Below are 26498 nucleotides of genomic sequence, written 5' to 3'. Positions count from 1 at the left end.
CACCTGGCTTCAAGGACAAATTTAAATGTTCTCTTTCTCACAATTGGATGGTACTTTTTATTTTTAAAGAGGAGTAGATTTTATAGCTATTTTATGATATTCCTTTTGTTTGTTTGTTTGTTTGTTCGTTTGTTTGCAGTACTGGAAATGGAACCCAGGGGCATTTGACCTCCTAGCTACACCCTCTGCCCTATTTTTTATTCTTTGTTTTGAAACAGGGTCTCACTAAGTTGCAGAGGGCCTCGCTAAGTAGCTGAGGCTGTCCGCGAACCACGATGCTTCCGTCTCAGCCTCCCAAATGCTGGGATTACCACCCTGCCCAGTGTATTTTATGATATTCTTGGGAAACAATACGCTGTGCAATAAGAAACAAATGATCAGCAGCGGTGATTGTGGAACACATTATCTCATTTTTTTTTTTTTTTTGTGTGTGTGTGTGTGTGTGTGTGTGTGTGTGTGTGTGTGTGTGCGTGTGCGCGTGCATGCATTTGTTTTTTACTTCATCCTGTGATTTATGGCGAGAACACCTAAGATCTAATTTTCAGATTGATTCTTTTTGCATTTCAGATTGCCAGCATCTTTGAAAAAAAACAATTTTTTTTAAATTTTTTTAGTTCTGGGGATGGAACCCAAGGTATTTTACTTCTGAGCTATAGCCCTTGCCCTATTTTTTATTCTTTATTTTAAAATAGGGTCTCACTGAGTTGCAAAGGGCCTCACTAATCTGAGAACCATGATCCTCTTTTCTCAGCCTCCCAAATTCTGGGATTATAAGCATGCACTACCTTGGCCAGCTTTTCTTTTGATCATGCTGTCTAATCTTTTTCTTGCTTTCATTTTTATTTAATATATAATATGGAATAGATTGAACGTTCTTCAGAAATAATGTTATTTGTTTCTTTTTTCTTTGGCGCTGGGGATTGAATTCCAGGGTGTCCTGCCTCCAGGTTATACCCCAGCACTCTTACCTTTTACTTTGAAGTAGGGTCTTTCTGAGTTGCTAAGGATCTCACTCGTTGCTTAGGCTGGACTCAGACCTCCCGAGTACTGGGATCAAAGGTGTGTGCCACTGTGTTCATCCTTTCACAGTATCTTAAAGTATCTGTTGTTTATGACCAGCACTCCTGATTCTCAAAGATGTTTTCTCAGTTATAAGGGTAATAAAATATTTTCAAAAATTTTATGTTTCAGAAAACTGAAAAAAGTGAATTTCTAAATTTTTTCTACAACCACTGTATGCATGTCCTCACAGCACCACTTTTGACCAATACTTCAGAAGACAAATGTGACAAAGGTAGGTTCTTCTTGTTTAATCTGCTATGGCTTATGTTTCTAAAGATGGTGAAAGAAAAACTTCAACAGGCTTTTTACTTAGAGCTTTATATGACAAAGAAAATATTACTGAAAAATTTAAACAGCAATATGAAGTCATGATTTTCTTTGTTTATGAGAATTTGAAAGAAAATGATACAGAAAATGTAAAGTTTTACACACTGAGGGAGAGAGAGATGCGGACACTTAAAATAAGGAGATTATTCATAATGTGGCTGGAGTTGATGTCTAGAGAGTAAGAACAGATAGTCCCTGTTGCCTCTTTTAGAAACAGGGGAACCATCTTTCTAGAGAACAATTGTATATTACAGTAAAAGCTCTCTTATTTTCATCAGAATCAAAAATTGCTAGGTTAATCAAAAATTGTTTAAAGAAAAAATAATTTAAAGAAACAATGTATAAATTCTTTAAACATTTTAACCTCTAAATGCACAGTGATATGCCAGTATATTGATAGAGATTTTTTAGCGTGTATTTTTGACATTATGTTTCTGTATTATCTTTCTTTGTTGTATAAATTACACCTATAACTTAAGGGGCAAATTCTGGTTTTAGCATGGGGGTGGGGTTGTTTGTTTTGTTTTGTTTGTGGTACTGGGGATGGAACCCAGGGGCATTCTACCTCAGAACTGTACCTCCAGCCCTAATTTTTATTCTTTATTTTGAAGCAGGGTCTCCCTGAGTTGCAAAGGGCCTCACTTAAGTAGCTGAGGCTGGCCATGAACCACAATCCTCCTGTCTCAGCCTCCCAAATGCTGGGATTATGAGCCTGCACCACCACGCCAGCTGATTTTTTTTAATATGCTTTTATTGGTGCTTTGCAGTCACATCATAATGTAAATTATATTGACAGTGATATACCTGCACTTAGTTGCCCCCACCTTGCTGGTTTCATTTTGTTAAAGTGGAGTGGAAATCTAAAGATGCTTTGAAGCAACCTGAGTATAGAATCCTACTGTACTTTTAAGTGTATCCCCCAGGCATTCATAGTTATATATATAATTTGGCAGCAGTATTGTAATTGATTTCCACATATTCCACTCAGCCATAAATTTTATCATTCTGCAATATTTAAATTGTATTAGTCTACTATAATACATGCTAGCTTAAACACAAGGCTTTGGTAATCATACAACTAAATGTGTAAAATCAGAAATATTTGAGGGCATCCTAGAGCATTGGCCACTGTCTGAAAAAGTTGAGAATCAATTAAAAGGAACTTTTGAGAGAATATTGACAAAATCGGTAAAGTCCTAAGAATCTTGTCACACTCTATGTAATCCCATCATTTCTTTCTGATCATATGCCCTAGGGAATGTTTGTGTATATCTAAATACAAGAATGCATTGTTTGTGGTAGGAAAATAAATAAAATGTGAATGTTTCTATAATGGGATAAGATAATTAAAATGAATTTTGAAGTATCAACTGAATAATTCTCTAATATAAAGTTGAATGATCACAAAAACACATCTCAGAAGATTTTACTGCACAATGGTTCCATTTATATAAATTAAAGTTCATTTTAAATAAAACACACCATACAGAAAGACATAGGTAATAGTATAACAGTCACTCATATACTCCTGGTTGGCTCTATCAAAACTAACTCGCCAAACTTATTTTCAGATTTTTTTATATGAAAAAAAGCACTACGGCTATAGTTGTGTTTTTCAGTATGCCCCTTTACATTCTCATTCCTACTCTCCCATTCCTCAAGGGATGCTGAATTTGGAGTTAGCAGTTTTGTATTTTGTTATGTGTGTGATACGGTGTTTTTTGTTTTTTGTTTTTGGTGGTACTGGCGTTGAAACCAGAGGCTTTCTATCTCCAGGCCATACTCCCAGACCTATTTTATATTTTATTTGGAAACAGGGTTTCACTAAGTAGCTGAGGCTGGCTTCGAGCCTGTGCAATCCTCCTGTTTCAGCCTCCCAAGTGCAGGGATTACAAGCGTGCTCCATCACTCCCAGCTGGTGATATGGTATTTTTTATGATATCACAAATATATTCCTGTTATCTGGATTAATCAGCATTTTTCTCTTACCCAGTGACATTTTTAAGATATATTCATATTGATACCTAGAGTTTTTTTTTATTTTTAACTCTTCCATAGTATTCTCTTATGAGTATGCTATAATTTAGTCACTCTGCTTCTAATGTATATTTGTTTCTAGTTTTTTTTTTTTTTTTGCTGTTATGAATAATGCACCAGTATGCATTCTTTTGTTTCTATGTGAATGTGTCTAAATGTGCTCTAGGATATATGCCTGGAAAATGACCTACTGTATTTTTAAAGATAAAAGCATAAACTCTCTGTTAATATATGTGTTATTTTGAAGTTTTAGGAATTTCTGTAAGACAGGCACAGTGGTACATACCTGTAATCCCAGGACTTGGGAAGCTGAAACAGAAGAATCATGGGGTTGAGGCCAGCCTCAGCAACTTAGTGAGGCCCTCCACAACTTAATGAGACCGTGTTTCAAAATTTAAAAAATAGGCCGGGCGTAGTAGCACACGCTTGTAATCCCCGTGCTTGGGACGTGGAGACAGGAGGGTCACGTAGAGACCCTGTTTCCAAAAATAAAATAGGTCTGGGAGTGTGGCCCGGAGGTAGAAGGGCTTCCAGGAACCCCAGTACCACCAAAAAAAAAAAAAATTTTTTTTTAATGGCTGGGGATATAGCTCAGAGAGTAGAATGCTCCTGGTGTCAATTCCCAGTAACATTTTTTTAAAAAGGGTTCCTGTATATTTGGGGTTTTTTTGTGGTTGTTTTTGTTGTTGTTTTGTAGTACTGGGGATTGAACCCAGAGGCAGTCTATCTCTAAGCTATACCCCTACCCCAATTTTGTTTGTTTTGTTTTGTTTTGTTTTGTTTTGTTTTGTTTTGTTTTGAAACAGAGTCTCACTAAGTTGTAGAGTGATTCACAAAGTTTCTGAGGCTGGCCATAAACCTTTGATCCTCCCATCTCAGCTTGGGATTATAAGCATGCACCACCATAATGGCCATATTCTGTTTTTAGACTTAACCTGATTGTTAGATGAAGACCAGGAGTAGATAAAAGAAGACACATCAATCTCATCACTAGTTGAAGTCTCACATTTTTTATCGGAATATTCTGTGAAAGATTTAACTAGATGTATAATAAACAAAGCAACCAACTCTTAATGCTCATTATGAGGGTTAAAGGAAATTATGATTGAGATATATTTTGTATATTATAAAGTAGAGAAATATGAGATACCATTACTAAAGTAGTTGATTTTAATTTTTTTATTAGATAATATAGTTGGATCTAACAAAAGCAACACAATTTGTCCTGGTAAGTATAAATTCGTACTTTATGAATAATGCAAATTATAAGCTTTTCTGACATTGTTTTGTAAAGGCATGTCTATAAAACGAGGATTTAATTTTATTTTTTTGAGTGTTTAGTTTGTAACTAGAGTTTATAACAGCTATACACTTTATGTCCATGTCTAAACACTGCTGCATCTACTTGGAGCATTTATAATAGATATGGTTTTGATAGCCCTGAAGAGACATATGCTATGTGTATATAGCATTGTATCTCTTCTACCAGTTATATCAAATCTCTTGGAGAGCCCATTATGGTGAAACAGACCTGTAATCCCAGCCATTTGAAAGGCTGAGGAAGGAGGATCACAAATTCAAGGTTAGTCTGGGCAATTTAGCAAGTCCCTAACTTAAAAAAAAGGGGGAGGGAGAGGGAACTGGGCATGGTGGCACATACTTGAAATCCCAGCATTTTGGAGGCTGGACTGAGGATCACGGTTTGCAGACAGCCTCAGCTACTTCGGCCCTCTGCAATTTAGTGAGATCTTGTTTTAGAATAAAAAATAGGGCAGGGAATGTAGCTCAGAGGTTGAATGCCCCTGCGCTCTATCCCCAGACCTGCAAAAAAGAGGGGAGGAAGTGTAGGCCCTGAGTCTGATGCTCAGTGGTAGAATGCTTGCCTAGTACCCAAGGTCCTGGGTTCAGTCCCCAGTAATAAAAAAAAAGTATAGGAGAACCAGCCTCAAATTAGGTTGTTCAGATATTGGATAAATAACTTCTTAAAATAATGTAGGAAAGTAGAAGACTTTTTTAGCAATATGATAATTGTTTAAAGAATAAATAAAATATGAAAAATTACGAGAATATATTTTATTTGTTTGGGTTTTTTTAGTTTTGGTACTAGGAATTGAACCGAGGAGTATTCTACCTCTGAGCTACACTCTGAGAGCTTTTGTTGTTTATTAGGAACAATAAATTATTGCTGGGGCTGGCCTTGAGCCTTCCGTTCTATCGAAATCTCCCCAGTACTTGGGGTTCCAGGCATGCACCAAGACACCCAGCTAAGAAATTATTTTTTATTGGTGAGGAGCTAACATTTTGGCTATGGTGTACTGCTGCTATACAGATTAACTGGGAGCAAATAAAACTTTTTACCTGCAGTTAATATTGTGAAATGCTAGAATTTTATTTTTTATATTTAATGACCATTCTGAAACTTAAAAGAATCCTGCTATATTTCAAGTAGGATCCTAGTTCCACAGAATATTTATATGTATCATCTTCTTATATAGATAAAATCGTTTAAGAAGATGTTGGTTCCTCACAGTGGAATAAATCTATACCTAAAGCATTTATAATAGAAGGTGGATATTCATACAACTTATTGGTGCACATTAAAATTTGATGTTCAGAAAGCATAGTTGGAATCATTTTGTCACTGTATAAACCAAAGCCTCTTGAGGGGGGGAAACAAGCTAGTTTATTTTTGTAAGCCTCTAATTATCATGAGTTGATGATTTAAAATTGTTTTTAAAAACTTGATGTAATATTTTTACTTAATTATTAAATATCCAAGATTATCTTTCCTTAAAGATTTATTTAAAGAAAACAATAATTTTTCTCAAGAAATTTGCATTAAGCCACTTTAGGCAAAATGTTTCATGTATTTCCTCCTTACTATGAACCTTTTTTATTGTTGTTTAATAGATTGATTAATAATTATAGCACTTTGAAAAGTAACATTACCAAGCCAGCTGTGGTGACACATACCTGTAATCCTAATATTTGGGAGGCTGAGACAGGAGAATGGTAGGCTAGAGGACAGCCTCAGAAATTTAGGAGATCCTCAGCAACTTACCAAATGAAAAGGTCTGAGAGTGTAACTCAAAGGAACAGTGCCTCTGGGTTCAGTCCCCAGCCCCAAGGGCGTGGTGGCGCACCCTTGTAATCCCAGTACTCGGGAGGCTGAGACAGGAGGGTCATGGGTTCACGGCCAGTCTCAGCTACTTAGTAAGGTCCTGTTTCAAAATAAATAATGAAAGTAGGCCTGGGGTGTAGCTTGGAGGTAGAATGCCCCGGGTTCAATCCCCAGTACCACACAAAAAAAAGTACCAAAAAATAATAATAGAGAAGAAAGGAAACATTACCAAGAAAATCCTAATGAAATGAAGTTTTTATTACCACACTTGTATACATATATATATTGAATTTTTCTTCCTATGTTTATCTGTTATATCTACTTAGTGGGTGAAACTGATGTTATGAGTCTCCCTAGTTTAAAAAAAAATCACAACCTTTTTAAGTTATAAACAACTGGAGGAAATACAACTTAACTTTTGCTCTAAAATATAGGATATAAGTCTTATATATTCTGTTTAGAAATATTATAGTATTTTATTTTCATGAGATGGCTTTCTTTTGTAGATAATTATCAAACAGCACAGCTACTTGCCTTAATTTTAGAGTTACTCACATTTTGTGTGGAACACCACACATACCACATAAAAAACTATATTATGAACAAGGACTTACTAAGAAGAGTTTTGGTCTTGATGAATTCAAAGCACACTTTCCTGGCCTTGTGTAAGTAACAGTTTAAATGAACATTCTTAAATGTTTTAAGAAACACCATTTTGGGTAGAGATAAAAGCCAGTTATCCATTTAAAGTTTTTATTTATTTATTTATTTATTTAGCAATGTATATGCTATTAATGAGATGGTTATGAGAAATTTTAATATTTTGTGTTCTGTTCTTATTTAAAAGGCAAGAGGAAAGCCAGGCGTGGTGGCGCACGCTTATAATCCCAGCACTTGGGAGGCTGAGACAGAGGATTGCACAGGTTTGAAGCCAGCCTCAGCTACTTAGTGAGGCTCTCAGCAACTTAGTGAGACCCTGTTTCCAAATAAAATATAAAATAGGTCTGGAGTGTAGCCTGGAGGTAGAAAGCCCCTGGGTTCCACCCCCAGTACCACAAAAAAAACAAAGGCAAGAGGAGTAGATGATAGCGGTTCTTGAATCACATACTGCTCACATTACATTCGTTTAATTTAACTTTTGTTGTAGTACAATATCATGTGCGATGACAGCATTTCATTGGTAGAACTGCAGCTGCTATCTTTTCCATCTCTTTCATAAAGCTATCATTTACTAGTAACACTTAATTGCCCTATTCTCATTTTTATTTATTCATCTATTCTTTTTTGGGGGGGGTATTGGGGATTGAAACCTGGGGCATTCTACCTCTGAACCACAGTCCCACCCCTTTTTAATTTTTATTTTCAAACAAGATCTGGCTAAGTTGCTGAGGATGGTCTCAAATCTTCATTCTTTTTGTCTTGGCCTCCAGGTACTATGGTTACAGGCGTGTCACTGGGCCCAGCTACCAGCTTCGTTTATTGCCTTAAAATAGCGCGCGCGCGCACACACACACACACACACACACACACACACACACACACACACACACACACACACACACACCACCCACCCTGCCCTATTTTTTGGGTGAGTATACATGTGTTTGGTACTGGGGAATGAACCCAGAGCCATTCTACCACTGAACTGCACCCTCAGCCCTATTTTTCTATTTTGAAACAGGGTCTCATTAAATTCCCAGGTTAGCCTTAAGTTTGTGATCCTCCTGACTCAGCCTTCTAAGTACTCCTTTTCTATATTTGTAGTAATTCACATAAACACTTACATACAGTTACGGGGTTGTTCTGTTTTTATTTTTTAAAACTGGATCACACTAGGATAATTTTTCTCTGGCCTCAATACTATGACGCTAGATGAAATGAAATGTTATTCAGCAAGTAGCTGAATAACATTTCATTTCCAAAAACTGTTGTGCCATTCTCTAGTGAATGAATTGATTTAAGGGTTTTTTTTATTCTTTTTTACTACTCCAAACTGCCTGTGGTTAATATCCTAGTATACTAACCTTTTAAAATACTGATTTTTAGCCAGGCATGGTGGCACACACTTGTAATCCCAGCATTCAGGAGGATAGGGGTCCATGGCCAGCCTCAGCAACTTAGTGAGGCCCTTTGCAACTCAGTGAGACCCTGATTCAAAATAAAGAATAGAAAATAGGGCTGAGAGTATAGCTCAGAGGTAGAATGCCCCTGGGTTCCATCCCCAGTACCACACACAACACAAAAAGCTGATTTTTGAGCATTCTCAGTGTTGGGAAGTTGAGAGAAGAAGATCACAGCTTCAATGCCAGCCTTAGCAAGTAGTGGAGACTCCGTCAACCTAGTGAGACCCTGTTTCCAAATAAATAAAATCAGGCTGAGGGTATAGCTTGAAGGTAGAATGCCTCTGAGTTCAATCCCAGTACTACAAGAAAATAAATAAAATGCTATTTTTTATTTCCATAAGATAGAGTCCCAATATTAGGATTGCTAGGACAGTATGTTTATATATATATATTAATATGTTAAATATAGCCTTTTAATTTTAAAATACAGCTGCCAGATTAGTTTTCCTCAAAGCTCAGAGCATTCTGTTACTACCTTTTAAAAATGTCAAAGCCAGGCATGGTGTCTTATGCTTGTAATCCCAGTACTTGGAAGGGTGAGACAGGAGGATCACAGGTTCCAAGTCAGCCTTGGCAACTTAGTGAGGCCCACAGCAACCTTCTGAGACCCTGTTTCCAAATAAATAAAATCAGGCTGGGAGTATAACCTGGAGGTAAACTGCCTCCTCTGGGTTCAATCCTCAGAGCCAAAATAAAAAACAACAACAACAGGGGAAAATAAAAAACATTATCAATCTGATGTTGGAGAATGTGGTATTCCATTTTTGTTCTAATTTGTATTTTCCTGATAGCAGCATTTCACTAGTTCCTTCACTAGCAGTATATGAGTGCCTGTTTGCTCAGACCTTTGATCCTAGAGCTATTTCCTCTCCTGACACCAAAAAAGAGGTGATATACAAGCCTAATGTAATCTGTTATAAATTGTATCTTCTCTTCAGCTCCTTCTGTAGAGATTTGACAGTATATGTTTTAGAGGGGAATGTCCCAGTCTTTATTTATGGTATTGTTTTTTATATATAACTGTAAAATTCTTTATGATAAAAACCAAATATGATTTATGGCCTTTAGGTCTTTTTTTCTTACTCTCTTATGAAGTCTTCTGTGTCCTAACATTATAAAAATATTCTCTAGGGCTTTCTCCTAAAATTTTTTATTATTTTCTTTTTTTTAAATTGATTTGTAGCCGGGCATGGTGGCGCACGCTTGTAATCCCCGCGCTTGGGAGGCAGAGACAGGAGGATCGCGCAGGTTCGAAGCCAGCCTCGCGCGCGTGCTGGCTTAGGAGACCCTGTTTCCAAATAAAAAGATGTAAAAATAGGTCTGGGAGTGTAGCCCGGAGGTAGAAGAGCTTCCAGGAACCCCAGTACCACCACCACAAAAAAAAAAAAAATTGATTTGTATAGTACGTCTAAAACATGTTTTTGGATATGCTTTGAAGCAATATTCTAGTTTTCTTTCTAGATGGACACATGATTGGGCCAGTACCCTTATTAAATAAATAATATTTTTCCAGAGAAGTAATGTACCACTTTTGTTATGCAGTAATAAAAGTATCTTATTTCTGGATTGCCTTTTAATCTCACCAGATGAACTAATGGCAATGTTTATTATGCCATATGTTGTAGAGCCAGGCACAGTTGTACATGCCTATAATCACAGCTATGTAGGAGGGTCAAAAGTTTAAGGCTAACCTGGGCAATTTAGTGAGACCCATCTCAAAATTAATAGTAAAAACGGCTAGAGATTAGCCGGGTGTGGTGGCACACGCTTGCAATCCCAGCATTTGGGAGCTACTTAGTGAGGCCCTCTGCAACTTAGTGAGAACCTATTTCAAAATAAAGAGTAAAAAATAGGGCAGAGGGTGTAACTCGAAGGTCAAATTCTCCTGGGTTCCATCCCTAGACCCACAAAAAAGAAAAAGAAAAGGGCTAGAGATGTAGCTCATTGGTAAAGTGCTTCTGCATGTGTTCAATACCCAGTACCAAGGAAAAGAAAATGTGTTACTGGTTGTAAGGATGTGGTTGCAGTGTTATCATTGAGGTGTTGGAGGTATTGGAGGTAAAATCTAGGGGTGTTCTACCACTGACCCACACTCCAAGCCCTTTTTTCATTTTGAAGCAAGGTCTTGCTAACTTACCTCCCACTGGCTACAAACCTGGGATCCTCTTGTCTCAGCCTCCCACCTACAGGTATACACCACCATGCCAGGTTTGTTGTAAGAGTTAATACGTACTGAGTCCCCCTCTCTTTTTCATAATGTTCTTGGTTATTCCTAGACATTTATTCTGCCACAGTAACTTAAGATATTTTTTTTCAGTTCATCTTGATTAGAATTACATTATATTTGTATGCAAATTTGTGTTCTCATGATAGGTTTGCCTATATGGTTTTCTTGATATGGTTATATTCTAGTTGAATGAATTCCAATATTTAGATGTTTATATTACTTCAGGATTCCCATTATTATAAGCAGTGCTGTAGTAACTACAGTTTTGTGTATCAGTTCCTTCACTAGCAGTATGAGTGCCTTTTTGCTCAGACCTTTGCCTATACTTCATTCTTTTTGATCCTAGAGCTATTTCCTCTCCTGACACCAAAAAAGAGGTGATATACAAGTCTAGCACTTTTCCCCATGTGTGTATGGTGTCACAGTTCACATACTATATGTGACCTCTTTCTATTTATGACTTATTAGACCTATTTCTCTTTTCTTGTCAGCATTTAGAACCTCTTATAACACATACAACTTCTTCGTTTAATAACTCATCCTTAAACAGAGGGTTAGAATCAGACTGACAGAAAAATCAGAAGCCTTGGCTAGTCATATTATAGATAAATTAAACTAAGGGAAAAAGTTTCAGAATCGACAGATAAAAAAAATACAGGATCAAGCTGGGTGTAGCGCACACCTGTAATCCCAGTACTTGGGAGGCTGAGAAAGGAGAATTGTTGGTTTGAGACCACTTGCAGCAACTTAGGGAGGCCCTGTTTTAAAATAAAACATAAAATAGGGCTGGGGATGTAACTCAGAGGTAGAACACCCCAGGTTCCATCCCTAGTACCAGTCAATTAATTATCTAATTAATTAATTAATTAATTAAAATAAAGTATCAAAAACAGTTCTTTGTACCCCAAAAGAATTTTAGCAATAATATTGCTAAGTTTATTTCATTAAGAAAAATTTCTTTTTGGTATTCTAAAATGTGGACAGCTGAATTGTGCTACTTTATCATTGCTGTGTTTTCTCTTACTACAAATACATAATGATCTCACACAATGTGTGTTTACCTAGGGCAGGCATAGCTCACACACAGTTGGTAAGTGAGGGAATGCTGTCATTGTGATGTGGAAGTGGTGGTTCACAGTAATTTTCCCAGGACAAGGGAGAGGAATTGTAAATTTCATTGGAAATGTTAAAAAAAAAAAAAAAAGAACTTAAGATCTCCAATTATGTTACTGGCAGCCCCTTTGGGTGTATTTTCAGAATATTTAAAAGCACTAAATGCCAGGTGTGGTGGCGCATGCTTGTAATCCCAGCATTTAGGAGGCTTAGACAGGAGGATCTTGGTTCGCAACCAGCCTCAGCTACTTAGTGAGACCCTTGCAACTCAGTGAGACCCTGTTTCAAAATATAGAATAAAAAATAGGGCTGGGAGTATAGCTCGGAGGTAGAATGCCCCTGGGTTCCATTCCCTGTACTGCAAAAAAAAAAAAGCAGCACTAAATCTCCATCTTGCAGAGAGACCAGGGAGTCTTGGCTCTGACACCTGGCACCACTTTGCCCACTCTACTCCCACTCATTCTGAGCTGCCTTCTGATCTGAGTTATTTTTTTTTTCTTCTCTTTGCCATGGCGTTGACTATCTGGGCAGATTGTGTATTTCCCAGATACCATTTACTTTTTGTTGTTGTTGTTATAGCTGGCTACACAGTTGTACAACTATCTTCCCCAAAATTGTATTTTTCTCAAAGCCCAATTTTTAGCGTAGTCTTTTATTTTAGACATTATAAATGTCTATACACTTTACAATGTATAGACATTAAAGCAAAATATCTGTAAAATATTAGTAAAATCATCAGCTTATTCCCTGTATTATTTTTAATTAGGTGCTCTTCGCTTTATGAGGCGGATAATTGGCCTAAAAGATGAATTTTATAATCGTTATATTACTAAGGGAAATCTCTTTGAGCCAGTTATAAATGCTCTTCTGGATAATGGAACTCGGTACAATCTCTTGAATTCAGCCGTTATTGAGTTGTTTGAATTTATAAGAGTGGTAAGTTTATGTTAAAGAACTATTTGTAATATATAAAAGAATTATGTAAAGAAGCAATTACATGTAAGCAGAGTGACTCTTCATTTCCATGTTTTCTTCTGAAATTGTTTATGCCATATTTCTTAGAATCTATTTCTAATAAACTAAAGTTTTAAAAATAAGTTGCTTCTATTTTTCTATTTGCCATATGGCTATAGTTTAATGATGTTGTTTCTATTCAGTTATTTATTTATGCAGTGCTGGTGTCAAGTAGGTCCTTGCACATCCTAGGCAAGTGCTTTACCACTGAGCCACATCCCCAGCCCCCTATATTGTGACATTTAAAAGTGAATTGTCTTTAGTCCATATTTACTCAATTCTCTCAGTTCCTTTTTTATTGGCCAGAGGTTTCACAATCACATTTGGTATATCTAGACATTTCAATCAGGCATGCCATTCATGTTATCTCTTAAGAAAAGATAATATTCTCTTATAGGGATAGCAATTAAAAATAGAAAGATTCAAAAGTAATTCCTAGCTGGGCATGTTGGCACATGTCTTGAATCCTAGTACTTGGGAGGCCTCAGCCTCCCAAGAGGATCTTAGGTTCAAGGCCAGCCTCATCAATTTAGCAAAATCAAATATATATATATATGTATGTATGTATGTATGTATGTATGTATGTATGTATGTATGTATATATTTGATTTCAAAATATAAATAAAGGGAAATTCCATTGGTAGACATTGATACAGGATACATAGAAGGTAGGATGAAATCCTCGACTTATTATAAGATGTGTCATAAAAAGATCTGGATAAATGCAAAAGACACAAGACATAAACTAAATTTATTTACTTTTAAAATATCCTTTGTGGGTTCCTTCTTTTGGAAGTCCTGGCTGTGAGGAATCCTGGTCATGTATAAAGAAACTGGGACATTAATTTTTGGAAGGTGCTCTTAAAAATGTTTTGATGACCTTTGGAACTGTAAAAAAATTTTTTAAATATTTTTCTTACAAGCATTGTATCATATTTGAAATGTACATTTTGTTCTTATACAGGAAGATATCAAGTCTCTTACTGCACATATAGTCGAAAACTTTTATAAAGCACTTGAATCAATTGAATATGTTCAGACGTTCAAAGGATTGAAGACAAAATATGAGCAGGAAAAAGATAGACAAAATCAGAAACTGAACAGGTATTGTTTAAATATATTTGGCACTTACAGCCTACTGAATTGAGTTCGATATTCTCCACAGTTTATATCTTATGTGAAGTTTACTGAGAAATTTTCTATCACTAGGTATCACAGGGTCACATAGGAGGGTAGACAGTCCTTCCTACTATAAATCCATTCATTATATGATAACTTATTACTCTATAGTACACAAGATGAACTTTTAGTTTACAACATCTGAAAATACTTCGGAGAATTCTCTGGCTACATTTTGTGTTGTGGCTGGGGTGATTTTGATCTAAGTTACACAGTTGAAACTGCTTCCGTTCCAACTGGTTCCTTCAGTTCCTTTTTCTCTTAAATTTAATGTGGTCATGGATGGTAAATCACTACTCAATCTGTGATATGTTTGTTACAGTGTTCCATCTATATTGCGTAGTAACAGATTTCGCAGAGATACCAAAGCTTTGGAAGAGGATGAAGAAATGTGGTTTAATGAAGATGACGAGGAGGAAGGAAAAGTTGTGGTACCAGTTGAGAAGTCTAAGCCAGAAGATGATTTTCCAGATAGTTATGAAAAATTTATGGAGACTAAAAAAGGTACTGACACCCTGAACTTTTTTATAGTGCCTCCTCTTATTTAGTACAGAAATTTATTTGGGAGTCCTTTTCATGTTTAAAATGTTTTTCTTATCATGGCCATAGTGGCCATCCCAGTACTTGGTAGGCTGAAACAGGAGGATCATAAGTTCCAGGCCAGCTTCAACAAGGTAGTAAGACCCTGTTTCAAAACAAAAGATGGGGCCTGGGGTAGGTATAGTTCAGAGGTAGAATGTCTCTGGTTTTATTATCTGATACCGCAATATATCTGTTGTGTTTATGTTATATACATATATAGTTTTTGGTTTGGGGTTTTGTTTTGTTTTGTTTTTTTGGTGGGACTGGGGTTCCTGGAAGCCCTTCTACCTCCAGGCTACACTCCCAGACCTATTTTATACTTTTTTATTTTTGGAAACAGGGTCTCTTAAGCCAGCAGGGCTGGCTTTGAACCAGTGCGATCCTCCTGTCTCTGCCTCCCAAGCGCGGGGATTACAAGCGTGTGCCACCACGCCCGGCCATATATAGTTTTTCCTGAAACTTGCCATTTTTTAGGGCTATTTGCTTTCTATTCAGAAATTTGTCTGTTTTTTTTTTTTTTTTTTTTTTTTTGGTGGTACTGGGGTTCCTGGAAGCCCTTCTTCCTCCGGGCTACACTCCCAGTCCTATTTTATATTTTTGAAACAGGGTCTCTTACGCCAGCACGGCTGGCTTCGAACCTGCGCGATCCTCCTGTCTCCGCCTCCCAAGCGCGGGGATTACAAGCGTGCGCCACCACGCCCGGCTTGAAATTTGTCTGTTTACACTTTTCCTTCTCTGAATTGTCTTGGCTATATTTTTGCTACTATACCAGGGATTTAAGAATAAAGATCATATAGATCCATAAAACCCTAAAGCATTTCACTTCCACATTTTACACCTGAAAAAAATGAACTCAAGGAAGTTCCTTTGTTCTTTTAAACTGGGGGTGGTGGCACACAATACTTGGGAGGCTGAAACAGAAGGATCAGCCTCTGAAACTTACAGACCCAGCAACCTAAAGAGACCTGTTTCAAAAGAAAAAGGATAGAGGTGTAACTTGGAGGTAGAATGTCACCAGTACCACAACAAAAGAAATTTCAAAGCTACTATAAAAGTTGCATAAAAATATAATAATAAGAGAAAAGTTAATTTTTTTCTCTTTCCAATATGCTTTATAAAGCAAAGATATTATTAGTATTTTTGAAAAGAACTAATCATTTTAATTTTATGTTCTAAGGAGTAGCCATTTTTGTCATGACATTTTGCAAGTATCATTCAAATGTTTAAAAAAAGTTTATAGGTTGAGAAACAAAACTATTTCCTTGACTTTTTCTTTTTCTTTTTTGCAATACTAGGGGTGGAACCCATGGGCATTCTACCTCCAACCTATATGCCCAGCCCTATTTTTTATTCTTTATTTTGAAACAGGGTCTCACTGAGTTGCAAAGGGCCTCACTAAGTAGCTACTGTGATCCTCCTGTCTCAGCCTCCCAAGTACTATCCTCAATGTATTTTGAATGTGACATTTCCAAAAGTAGTTTTTATTAGAAAATTCATTTCACTGATTTATTACATTTTCCTTGAACTATTGTTTTCAGTCTCACTTTTACCAATATTAGTGCCATAACTTTTGTATGTCTCAACCTAGGGAAGTAAAAAACCTACTAAGATATCCTAAGGACTTTTGGTAGACAAATAGCCAGATGTCAAAAGAGTCTGGACACTTATGCCAGATATGCCTATAAAGTAATTTGGAATATTCTAAAATAATAATATTCCAGAACTGATAGACTTGGTCATTGTCTTTAGGCATTTGAAATACTGACTTGTAGGAGAGATTATTAGGTTTTACCAAGGAAGCAAAGAAGTGTAAAGTCAATGAACAGAAGATAAACAGAAAAAGGAAGAGGCAGATAGCTAATGAATCTTTGCAAATAAACATTAAGCACAGCTATGTGGAATTCTGGCACAGACTAGGCATGGTGGTACATGCCTGTAATCCTAGGATTTGGAAGGCTAGACAGGAAGATTGCAGGTTCGAGATCAGAAGGTTTGTAGGTTGGAGATAAAATACTCCTGAAAATCCCTAGTACTACTGAAAAAAAGAAACAGCACAGGATGGCTATTTTTTGTTATTATTGTTGGTTTTGGACACCCAGTATTGAACCCAGGGGCATTCTACCTCTGAGTTACACCCCAGTTTTTCACTTTGAAATAGGGTCTTGCTAAATTGCTGAAGCTGGCCTTGAACCTACAGTCTTCCTATCTCAGCCTCCCAAATAATGGGATTACAGACTTGTGCCACCATACTCAGCTTGATTTTGTTTTGTAATTCTTAAGTTTCTTCCTAATTGCTAAGATTCTAAAATAATAATAAAATAAAATAAATAGTAATAAAAATGTATCACTACACATCATGCTATGCCCTTTTATCTCATAAAAACCAACCGCAGTGTTTTATTTAAATCTTTTTAATTATTGCTCTTTTCATATGCTTTGATTTAGCAATATTTATTAATATAGGTTCAAATTTTTACTTTTGTTTTAGCAAAAGAAAGTGAAGATAAGGAAAACCTTCCCAAAAGGACATCTTCTGGCTTCAAATTTACCTTTTCCCACTCTGCCAGTGCTGCTAATGGAACAAACAGTAAATCTGTAGTTGCTCAGACACCACCAGCAAGTTCCAATGGGTCTTCTTCTAAAACTACAAACCTGGCTACATCAGTAACAGCCACCAAGGTATGTGAATTAGCACTACACACAAACAAAATTTACCTTTTCCATCTTTAAAATTCTTTAATGTTAGCCAGGCAGGAATGGTAGCGCACTCTTATAATCCCAGTACTTGTGAGGCTGAGACACAAGGATTGCACAGGTTTGAAGCCAACCTCAGCTACTTAGTGAGGCTCTCAGCAACTTCGTGAGACCCTTTTCCAAATAAAATATAAAATAAGAGGTCTAGGGATGTAGCCTGGTTGGTAGAGAGCCCCTGAGTTCCATCCCCAGTACTTCAAAAAAAATAAAATTCTTTAATGTTCACTTAAAATTTGGATAATTGCAACAATTTCAAAGAAGATAAAAGCTTTGTATATCATGAGAATATGATGGGTAATATTTTACTTTTCTTCAGGTTTATATGTTTATCTGGGACATAATTGAAATCTTCCTATAACCACATTTTGTATTTTTTTTATTTGTTAAAAGAACTGTGTTATTATTAAACATTATTGACTATAGAATTTCATTCATTTAGCTATATCACATTATGTATAAAAATCCTTCCCTGCTCCTTCCTGACCCTGGCTGTTTTTTTAGCATTTAGTTGATTCCAGCATTTCGTTGATTTTGATTACCAGAGTTAATATATTTAAATTAATTTTCCTGAGTAGATTATTGGTAAAATATCATTCCTCTCCAAAAACTCAATACAATTTTTTTTTTCCCATCAGCCATATGAGTGTGCCTGGGTCACTGCAACTTTGTATCAAAAATTGTTGTTACAGTTATTTTTAATATTTGCTAGTTAAGTAGGAGAGACTATATAATATCTTTCTCAGTTATCTGTCTTATTAGTATTAAGGTTGAATTTGCTTTTCTCTGTGTTGTCTGTTCATAGTACCTTTTAAAAATTGGTTTAGTGGAGCCAGGTGTGGTGGCGCACACTTGTAATCCCAGTACTTGGGAGGCTGAGATGTGAGGATTCCAGGTTCACTGGCCAGCCTCAACCACTTATGTCCTATGCAATTTAATGATACTCTGTTTCAATGTAAATAAAAAATAGGACTGGGTGTAGCTCTGAGGTAGGAAGACCCTGGGTTCAATCCGCAGTACACAAAAAAATAAAAATAAAATAATTGGTTTAGTGGGATATTATGCCTCATACTTGTAATCCCAGTACTTGGAAGGCTGAAACAGTAGGATCATAGGTTCACAGTAAGCCTCAGAAACTGAGCAATTTAGCAAGACCCTGTTTCAAAATAAAAGTAAAATAGGGCTGTGGTATAGCTCTGGGTTCAATCCCCAGGACACACACGTACACACACACACACACACACACACACACACACACACACACAGTTGGTTCATTTTTTTTTTTAATGTTAATGAATCTTTATTTAAGGTTTAAGGACAGTAGCCTTTCTGCAATTATCACAGGCATATGTATTTCCTGTGGGCTACTTTTTTATATATAAACAATTTTAAATTTTATGTGAAACTTTTTTTTTTTTTTTGGAGGTACTGGGGATGGAACCCAGGGGCATTCTACTTCCAAACTATACCCCCAGCCCTATTTTTTATTCTTTATTTTGAAACAGGGTTTCACTAAGTTGCAAATGGCCTCACTAAGTAGCTGAAACTGTCTGCAAACCGGGATCCTCTGTCTCAGCCTCCCAAATGCTGGGATTATAAGTGTGCACCATTATGCATGGCTCGAAAGAAAGCTTTTATGTAGTGAAAAGGCAAATAAAAAAGACCGGAGGATCACGGTTCACAGACAGCCTCAGCTACTTAGTGAGGCCCTCCACAACTTAGCGAGACCCTTTATGAAACTAAAAAGGACTAGGGGTGTACCTCTGGATTCCACCTCCAATACCAAATATAAGTAAATAAAGTTATTGCGGCTATCTTTTTTTTATCAAACTTAAATGTAATATTAATTTTTTACTATGTAGATGAGGATTTAGTTTTATTATTCCTCATCTTTTTTGTTTGATTTTATTTTCTTCCTGAATGCATTTGGGGTTTTAGCCTCACATTCTGAGATTAAAATTATTATTAAATAGTCATGTCCTTCAGTTTTGGAACATTTTCTTCTTTTTCACTATAACTTATTCTTGGAGTAATTGAATTTATAGTTTTCATAACTATTCTTTCTTAGTAATCATTTCCTGGATTTTTTTTTTTTTTTTTTGGCCCTATCTTTGTGATATTTTCTTGAGCTTTTAAAACCCTCTATGTTTTTTGTTTGGTTGGTTTTTCTATTATTATTTCTTTTTGTGGTACTGGTGATTGAACCCAGGAGTGCTCTATCACTGAGCCATTACCCCAGCCCTTTTTTCTTTCTTTCTTTCTTTTTTTTTTTTTTGGTGGTACTGGGGTTCCTGGAAGCCCTTCTACCTCAGGGCTACACTCCCAGACCTATTTTTTATATTTTTATTTGGAAACAGGTCTCTTAAGCCAGCACAGCTGACTTCGGATCTACATGATCCTCCTGTCTCCACCTCCCAAGTGCAGGGATTACAACCGTGCGCCACCACGCCGGGCTATCCCCAGCCCTTTCTGAGACAGGATCTTGTTAAGCTGCACAGGGTGGCCTAGAACCTGATGTCCTGCCTCTCAGCCTTCTGCTCCTTTGGGATTTCACCAACCCAGCTCAGATCCTTTCTGGAGCCTCAGGCATGTTTTTTACCCCTTTGGGCATTAACAACAAATTACAAAATACATTTATTCTATACCGTAGGGGGGAACAAGGATTAGTAAAGAGTTTTATCTCCATAATCTTTCTCAAAATTTTGAAATTAATTGAGGTAGATGTTCACTGAAGTAAAGAACCAATTTAATTTGCTCACATCATTCTTTGCAAACTATTGACACATTCCTAAACAGTGGCAGGATCTTTATGCCACTGGCCTAGAAGTTAGACATTTTCACCGTCGGTGTCCATTGCTACAGTCAAAGGCCAGCAAGACTACCTAATAGGAGATACTTTTTAAAGATATGAGTGTAATCAAAACACAAAATAGTCATAGAACTATAAAATAATCACCATTTCCTATGAGGAAAAAGACAAAATCAGAATGAGAAGCCACTAGTGGACACTAAACACTTCTTTTGCTACAAATCCAGAGAAGACTCGACTCCCCCCCCCCCCCCCCAGTACTGGGGATTGAACCCAGGGCATCTTCTGCCTCTAAGCTGCATCCTCAGCACTACTTTTAACCAGGGCCTTCTGTGTTTCTGTAAGTGTGTGCCACCATGCCTGGCAGAAGAAAGCTCTTTATATTGCTTTTTCATATCAGATTTTTACCATATCAAAATATTTTAAAATTTCTGCACAGAATTCAAAGAGATGAATATACCTTAATTTTTTTTATTTTTTATTAATTTATTTTTTAAATTGGTGCATTGTAGTCATATATCAATCACATTGGAGTACAAGACTTGAGAGGCTATACAAGCACACATCATCCAATTAGCCCTCCTCCAGCCCCCATCCCATTCCCTCCCCCTCCCTCCATCCCACGCTTCTTTGGTGATTTACTTTGATATATTTGTTTATGTGCCTCCTGCGTTTTAAAGAGGCTCCGTCCTCCAGTATTACATACCCTCTGATTGGTCACATTAGTTGCTTCACTATAGGGCCCTTTCTATAGCTCAACCTCTTCCTGTTGCCCTTTTCCTCCTAGTTATTGCTGATTAAGAGAAGCGTCTGATTTATATTTTCTGCGATATTTCTCTGTGCATGCTGCGTTGCAAGTACCGATCCCACTCTTGATGGTCCCAGTAGTGGCCTGGCTACTCAGTGGACTGATCCAGACCTCGCTGGCTCAAGCAGCGGCGTTGCCTCATGGGAGGCCCCAGTTCTGGTCTCGCTGGCCCCTGCACCGGTCTAACCCCTGAGCTGGCTTTGGTCCCGGCCTTGGAGGCCACAGGAGTGAACTTGCCTCACGCCAGGCTCCGATGCTGGCCATTGGCCCCTGCACCGGCCTAACCCCTTGGCAGGATTCCAATCCCGGCCTCGGAGGCCCTAGCACCGGCCTAGCCTCACGGCAGGCTCCAATGCCGGCCTTGTTGGCCCCAGCACCGGCCTAACCCCTCAGCAGGTTCTGTTCCCGGCCTAGGAGGCCCCAGCACTGGCCATGTCTCACGGCAGGCTCCGATGCTGGCCTCGCCTCACGGCAGGCTCCGATACCGGCCTCGCTGGCCCCAGCACCGGTCTAACCCTTTGGCAGGTTGTTATCCTGGCCTCGGAGGCCCCAGTACTGGCCTTGTCTCATGGCAGGCTCCAGTGCTGGCCTCGCTGGCCCCAGCACCGGCCATGCCTCACGGCAGGCTCCAATGCTGGCCTTGCTGGCCCCAGCACCAGCCTAACCCCTCGGCAGGCTCTTATCCTGGCCTTGGAGGCCCCAGTACAGGCCTTGCCTTACGGCAGGCTCCGATGCCGGCCTCGCTGGCCCCAGCACCAGCCTAACCCCTCGGCCGGCTTCGATACTGGCCTTGGAGGCCTCAGCACCGGCCTTGCCTCATGGCAGGCTCCAATGCCGGCCTCACTGGCCCCAGCACCGGCCATGCCTCACGGCAGGCTCCGATGCCAGCCTCGCTGGCCCCAGCACCGGCCTAACCACTCGGCCAGCTTTGATACTGGCCTCGGAGTTCCCAGCACCGGCCTAACCCCTCAGCAGGCTCTTATCCTGGCCTCGGAGGCCCCAGTATTGGCCTTGCCTCACGGCAGGCTCCGATGCCGGCCTCGCTGGCCCCAGCACCGGCCTAACCCCTCAGCAGGCTTTTATCCTGGCCTCGGAGGCCCCAATACCGGCCTTGCCTCAAGGCAGGCTCCGATCCTGGCCTAGGAGGCCCCAGTACCGTCCTTGCCTCACAGCAGGCTCTGATGCCAGCCTCGCTGGCCCCAGCACAGGCCTAACCCCTCAGCAGGCTCTTATCCCGGCCTTGGAGGCCCCAGCACCGGCCTTGCCTCACGGCAGGCTCCGATGCCGGCCTCGCTGGCCCCAGCACCGGTCTAACCCCTTGGCAGGCTCTTATCCTGGCCTCAGAGGCCCGAGTACCGGCCTTGCCTCATGGCAGGCTCCGATGCCAGCCTCGCTGACCCCAGCATCGGTCTAACCCCTCGGCAGGTTCCAATCTCAGCCATGGGTCCAGAGTGATCTGCCCTACTCCGCCTGGGGCCCAGGGTCCCACGACCCGGGCCCCAGCTGGTGTGCTCCTCGTGACCCCCGCCCAGAACCCAGCGTCTTACTGGGCCCGGTTTCTCCAGGGGTCTGGTGTGCTACGCGCAGTTCGGCCCGGGTCCCAGAGTCCCGCGACCCGGGCCCCATCTGGTGTGCCCCGCGCGCAACCCCCACCCAGAACCCAGCTACTTACTGGGCCCGGTTTCTCCAGGGGTCTGGCGTGCTACGCGCAGTTCGGCCCGGGGCCCAGATTCCTGCGACCCGGGCCCCATCTGAATATACCTTAATTTATAATTGCCCATATTGATTGACATTAAATTTGTTTCCCATTTTTTGTAGTTAGAAGCATTGCAGCAACATGCAGTCATCTACACTCATGTGTATTTCTAAATAGAACGTGCATTTGCAATTTCAATAACTGTTTCCAAATGTAAATACTCAGTAAAATAGGAATGGATAGTGTCTTAATATGATGTATATGTCTGTCAGCAAAAGTAAATTTTGTAATTAAGAACTGTTACAAACATTCATATACTTAGAAACAAGAGAGGATACCACTGTCACTGCTATTTTTTAACCCTTTTTCTGAGGTGCAATTGGGCGAAATAAAGCTTAAAAATTAGAAGCTACAAAAACTTACTTTTGCTGATGATTTTTTAATACTTTTTTTTTTCTCAGTACTGGGAATGGAACCCAGGGGGGCATTCTACCTCCAAGCTACACACCGGCCCTGTTTTTTATTCTTTATTTTGGAAACAGTCTCACTGAGTTACAAAGGGCCTCACTAAGTAGCTGAGGCTGTCAGCAAACCGTGATCCTCCTCTATCTCAGCTTCCCAAATGCTGGAATTATAAGTATGCACCACCACACCTGGCTTAAATACTTTAAATCATATTTCAGTAAGGCTTGTCTGTTATTTCATAGAGTAAAGGATGATTATTGAATTCCATGTTTTCATTTCTTTTTTTCTAGTGGATTATTTATTCATATTAGAATTTCCTTGTGTTTGTGGTAATCCTTGGATTTTTTTCAAAAATAGTAGCTGATCAAGTTTGTATTCTCAGCTACCCAAGAGACTGAGGCAGGAAGGGTCACTTGAGTCCAGGAATTTAAATCCAGCATGGCAACATACGACCATGTCTCAGAAAAAGAAATTAGAAATTTTAACAAGTGTTCCAACCAGTCCAATAAAACAATAACTTTTTTTTTTTTTTTTTTTTTTTTTTGGTGGTTCTAGGGATGGAACCCAGAGGCATTTGACCTCCGAGCTACACCCCCTGTCCTATTTTTTTATTCTTTATTTTGAAACAGGGTATCACTAAGTTGTGGAGGACCTCACTAAGTAGCTGAGGCTGTCTGAGAACCGCGATCCTCCAGTCTCAGCTTCCCGAATGCTGGGATTACAAGCGTGCGCCACCACGCCTAGCTAAAGAATAACTTTTTCAACAAATGATGTTTCAAAATGGATATCCACATGGAACAGATGGAAGTTATACCCTTAACTCATATCATGTACAAAACTTAAGATTTAAAAGTATAAAACCCTCAGGGAAAAAAACATAGGTGTTAAGTATTCATAACCTTTGATTAGACATTGATTTTTTTTAGATATGACACAAAAGCAATAAATGACAAAAAATAAAATATTTGAATTTATCAAAATTAAAAACTTTTGTAGCCAAACATGGTGGTGTACACTTGTAATCTCCATGCTTGGGAGACTGAGACAGGAGGATCACAGGTTTTTGACCAGCCTCAGCAACTTATGAGGCCCTCTGCAACTTAATGAGACCCTGTTTCAAAATAAAGAATAAAAAATAGGGCTGGGGGTGTAACTCAGAGGTAGAATGCCCCTGGGTTCAGTCCCCAGTACTGCAAAAACAAAAACAAAACAAACAAAAAACTTGTGCTTCGCAGGACACTACTATAAAGTGAAAAGACAGCTCGCAAAATGGGGGGAAATATTTAAATGCAAAACAGACTTCTGATACCTCAGTATGACATCCCAGTTTTAAAACAGGCAAAAAAGCAGGCATAGTGGCACAGGCCTGTAATCCCAGTACTTGGGAGGTCGAGACAAGAGGATCGCAGGTTCACAGTCAGCCTTAGCAACTTAGCAAGGTCCCTCTGCAACTTAGTAAGATATTTAAAAAAGAAAAAAAATAGGGTTGGGGATGTGTAGCTCAGAAGTAGAATGCTGCTAGATTTAGTTCAACTTCATTATCACAGAAAAAAGGAAATATGCAAGTAGCCTATATAAGCACATGAGATGTTGAGCATCATTAAGAAAATGAAAATCAAGCCAGGCATGGTGGTGAACATGGGAAGCCAAGATCATAGCATCATAAATAGTTTGTGGCCAGCCTCAGCTACTTATTGAGGCCCTCTGCAACTTAGTGAGAACTTGTTTCAAAATAAAGAATTTTAAAAAATAGGGCTGAGGGTGTAGCTTGGAGGTAGTAGGATCCTAGGTAATCTCAATCCTCAATACTACAAAAAAAAGGAAAAGGAAAATCAAAACCATACTAAGGTACTTACTATTTACAACCAATTGGATGGCAGTCATTAAAAACACACACACGAGCCAGGCGTGGTGGCGCATGCTTATAATCCCAGCATGTGGGCGGCTGAGACAGGAGGATTGCTGTTCATGGACAGTCTCGGCTACTTAGTGAGGCACTTTGCAACTCAGTAAGACCCTGTTTCAAAATAAAGAATAAAATATAGGGCTGGGGGTGTAGCTTGGATGTAGAATTCTCCTGGGTTCCATCCCCGATACCACATACACACACACAAAAAATACAAGTGTTGGCCAAGGATGCAGAGAACTCACAACCCACATACAGTGCCGATGAGAATGTAAAATGGTACAGTAGCTTTGTAATAATCTGGCAATTCTCCAGAAAGTTTAACATATAATTACAATATGAGCCAACATTTCTCTTTTTTTTTTTTTTTTTTTTTTTTTTTTTTTTTTTTTTGGTGGTACTGGGGGTGGAACCCAGAGGCTTTCTACCTCTGGGCTATACTCCTAGACCTATTTTATATTTTTTATTTGGAAACAGGGTCTCACCAAGTTGCTGAGAGCCTCACTCAGTAGCTGAAGCTGGCTTCAAACCTGTACGATCCTCCTGTCTCAGCCTCCCAAGCACTGGGATTACAAGCATGCGCCACCACACCCGGCTAAAATTTCCATTCTTAATTATATACATAAAGAAAGCTAAAAACATAGGTCTGTTCTTAAACTTGTACATGAATGTTGATACCACCATTATTCAAAATAGCCAAAAAGTGGTAAAACCGCAGATGAATGGATAAATAAAATGTAGTTTATCCATACAATAGATATTATTCAGCCATAAAAGGGAATGACACAGTGATACATGCTACAGTGTAGATAAGCTTTGAAGACAGTGCTCTTTATGGTATGGACTGGGTAGTACCTTACTGTAGGGGATAGCTGCCTGGTCTGTAGTTCCCACCCACTTGCCCCACCCACCCTCGCCCTCTGCCAGGAAACCATCCAGTTGTTAGTGTTAGTCTGCTACATCTGGAAAGTGTAAGCTTGACTCTTGGTGTTCTGAAAGCCTGAGAAGGAGAGAGAGCTGAGTGTCCAAGGGTGGGGGTGTCTCTGCTCAGTATGCAGAAAAAAAACTCCATTTTCATAGCCGGGCGTGGTCATGCACACTTGTAGTCCTGGTATTTTGGAGGCTGAGACAGGAGGATCGCAGGTTTGCAGCCAACCTCAGCTACTTAGTGAGGCCCTCCACAATTCGGTGAGACCCTGTTTCAAAATAAGGAATAAAAAATTGGTCTGGGGATATAGCTCAAAGGTAGAATGCCCCTGGGTTCAACCTCCAGCACTG

The 26498-nt window shown here is 39.0% G+C and overlaps 1 protein-coding gene across 6 annotated transcripts in view; it reads left to right on the top strand.

Moving 5' to 3' along the window:
* PPP4R3B (protein phosphatase 4 regulatory subunit 3B) overlaps positions 1 to 26498 on the top strand; it is a gene marked incomplete at both ends in the record, with an annotated part of 73331 nt that overhangs the window by 41319 nt on the left and 5514 nt on the right. For 3 of the 6 annotated variants that reach the window (XM_080711833.1, XM_080711831.1, XM_080711828.1), the window contains 7 exons: positions 1192 to 1294; positions 4613 to 4654; positions 7054 to 7212; positions 12777 to 12946; positions 13989 to 14128; positions 14526 to 14707; positions 17274 to 17464. In XM_080711833.1, the coding sequence (XP_080567959.1) occupies positions 1192 to 1294; positions 4613 to 4654; positions 7054 to 7212; positions 12777 to 12946; positions 13989 to 14128; positions 14526 to 14707; positions 17274 to 17464 (987 nt within the window). The remainder of the gene's footprint in view (positions 1 to 1191; positions 1295 to 4612; positions 4655 to 7053; positions 7213 to 12776; positions 12947 to 13988; positions 14129 to 14525; positions 14708 to 17273; positions 17465 to 26498) is intronic. The other 3 variants (XM_080711829.1, XM_080711830.1, XM_080711832.1) reach the window with 3 other exon arrangements.

This window comes from Muscardinus avellanarius (genome assembly GCF_963383645.1).
Source record: "Muscardinus avellanarius genome assembly, chromosome: 15".
Taxonomy (NCBI): Eukaryota; Metazoa; Chordata; class Mammalia; order Rodentia; family Gliridae; genus Muscardinus; species Muscardinus avellanarius.
The sequence above is the reverse complement of the archived record's forward strand: the minus strand, read 5'-3'. Positions and strand labels throughout refer to the sequence as shown.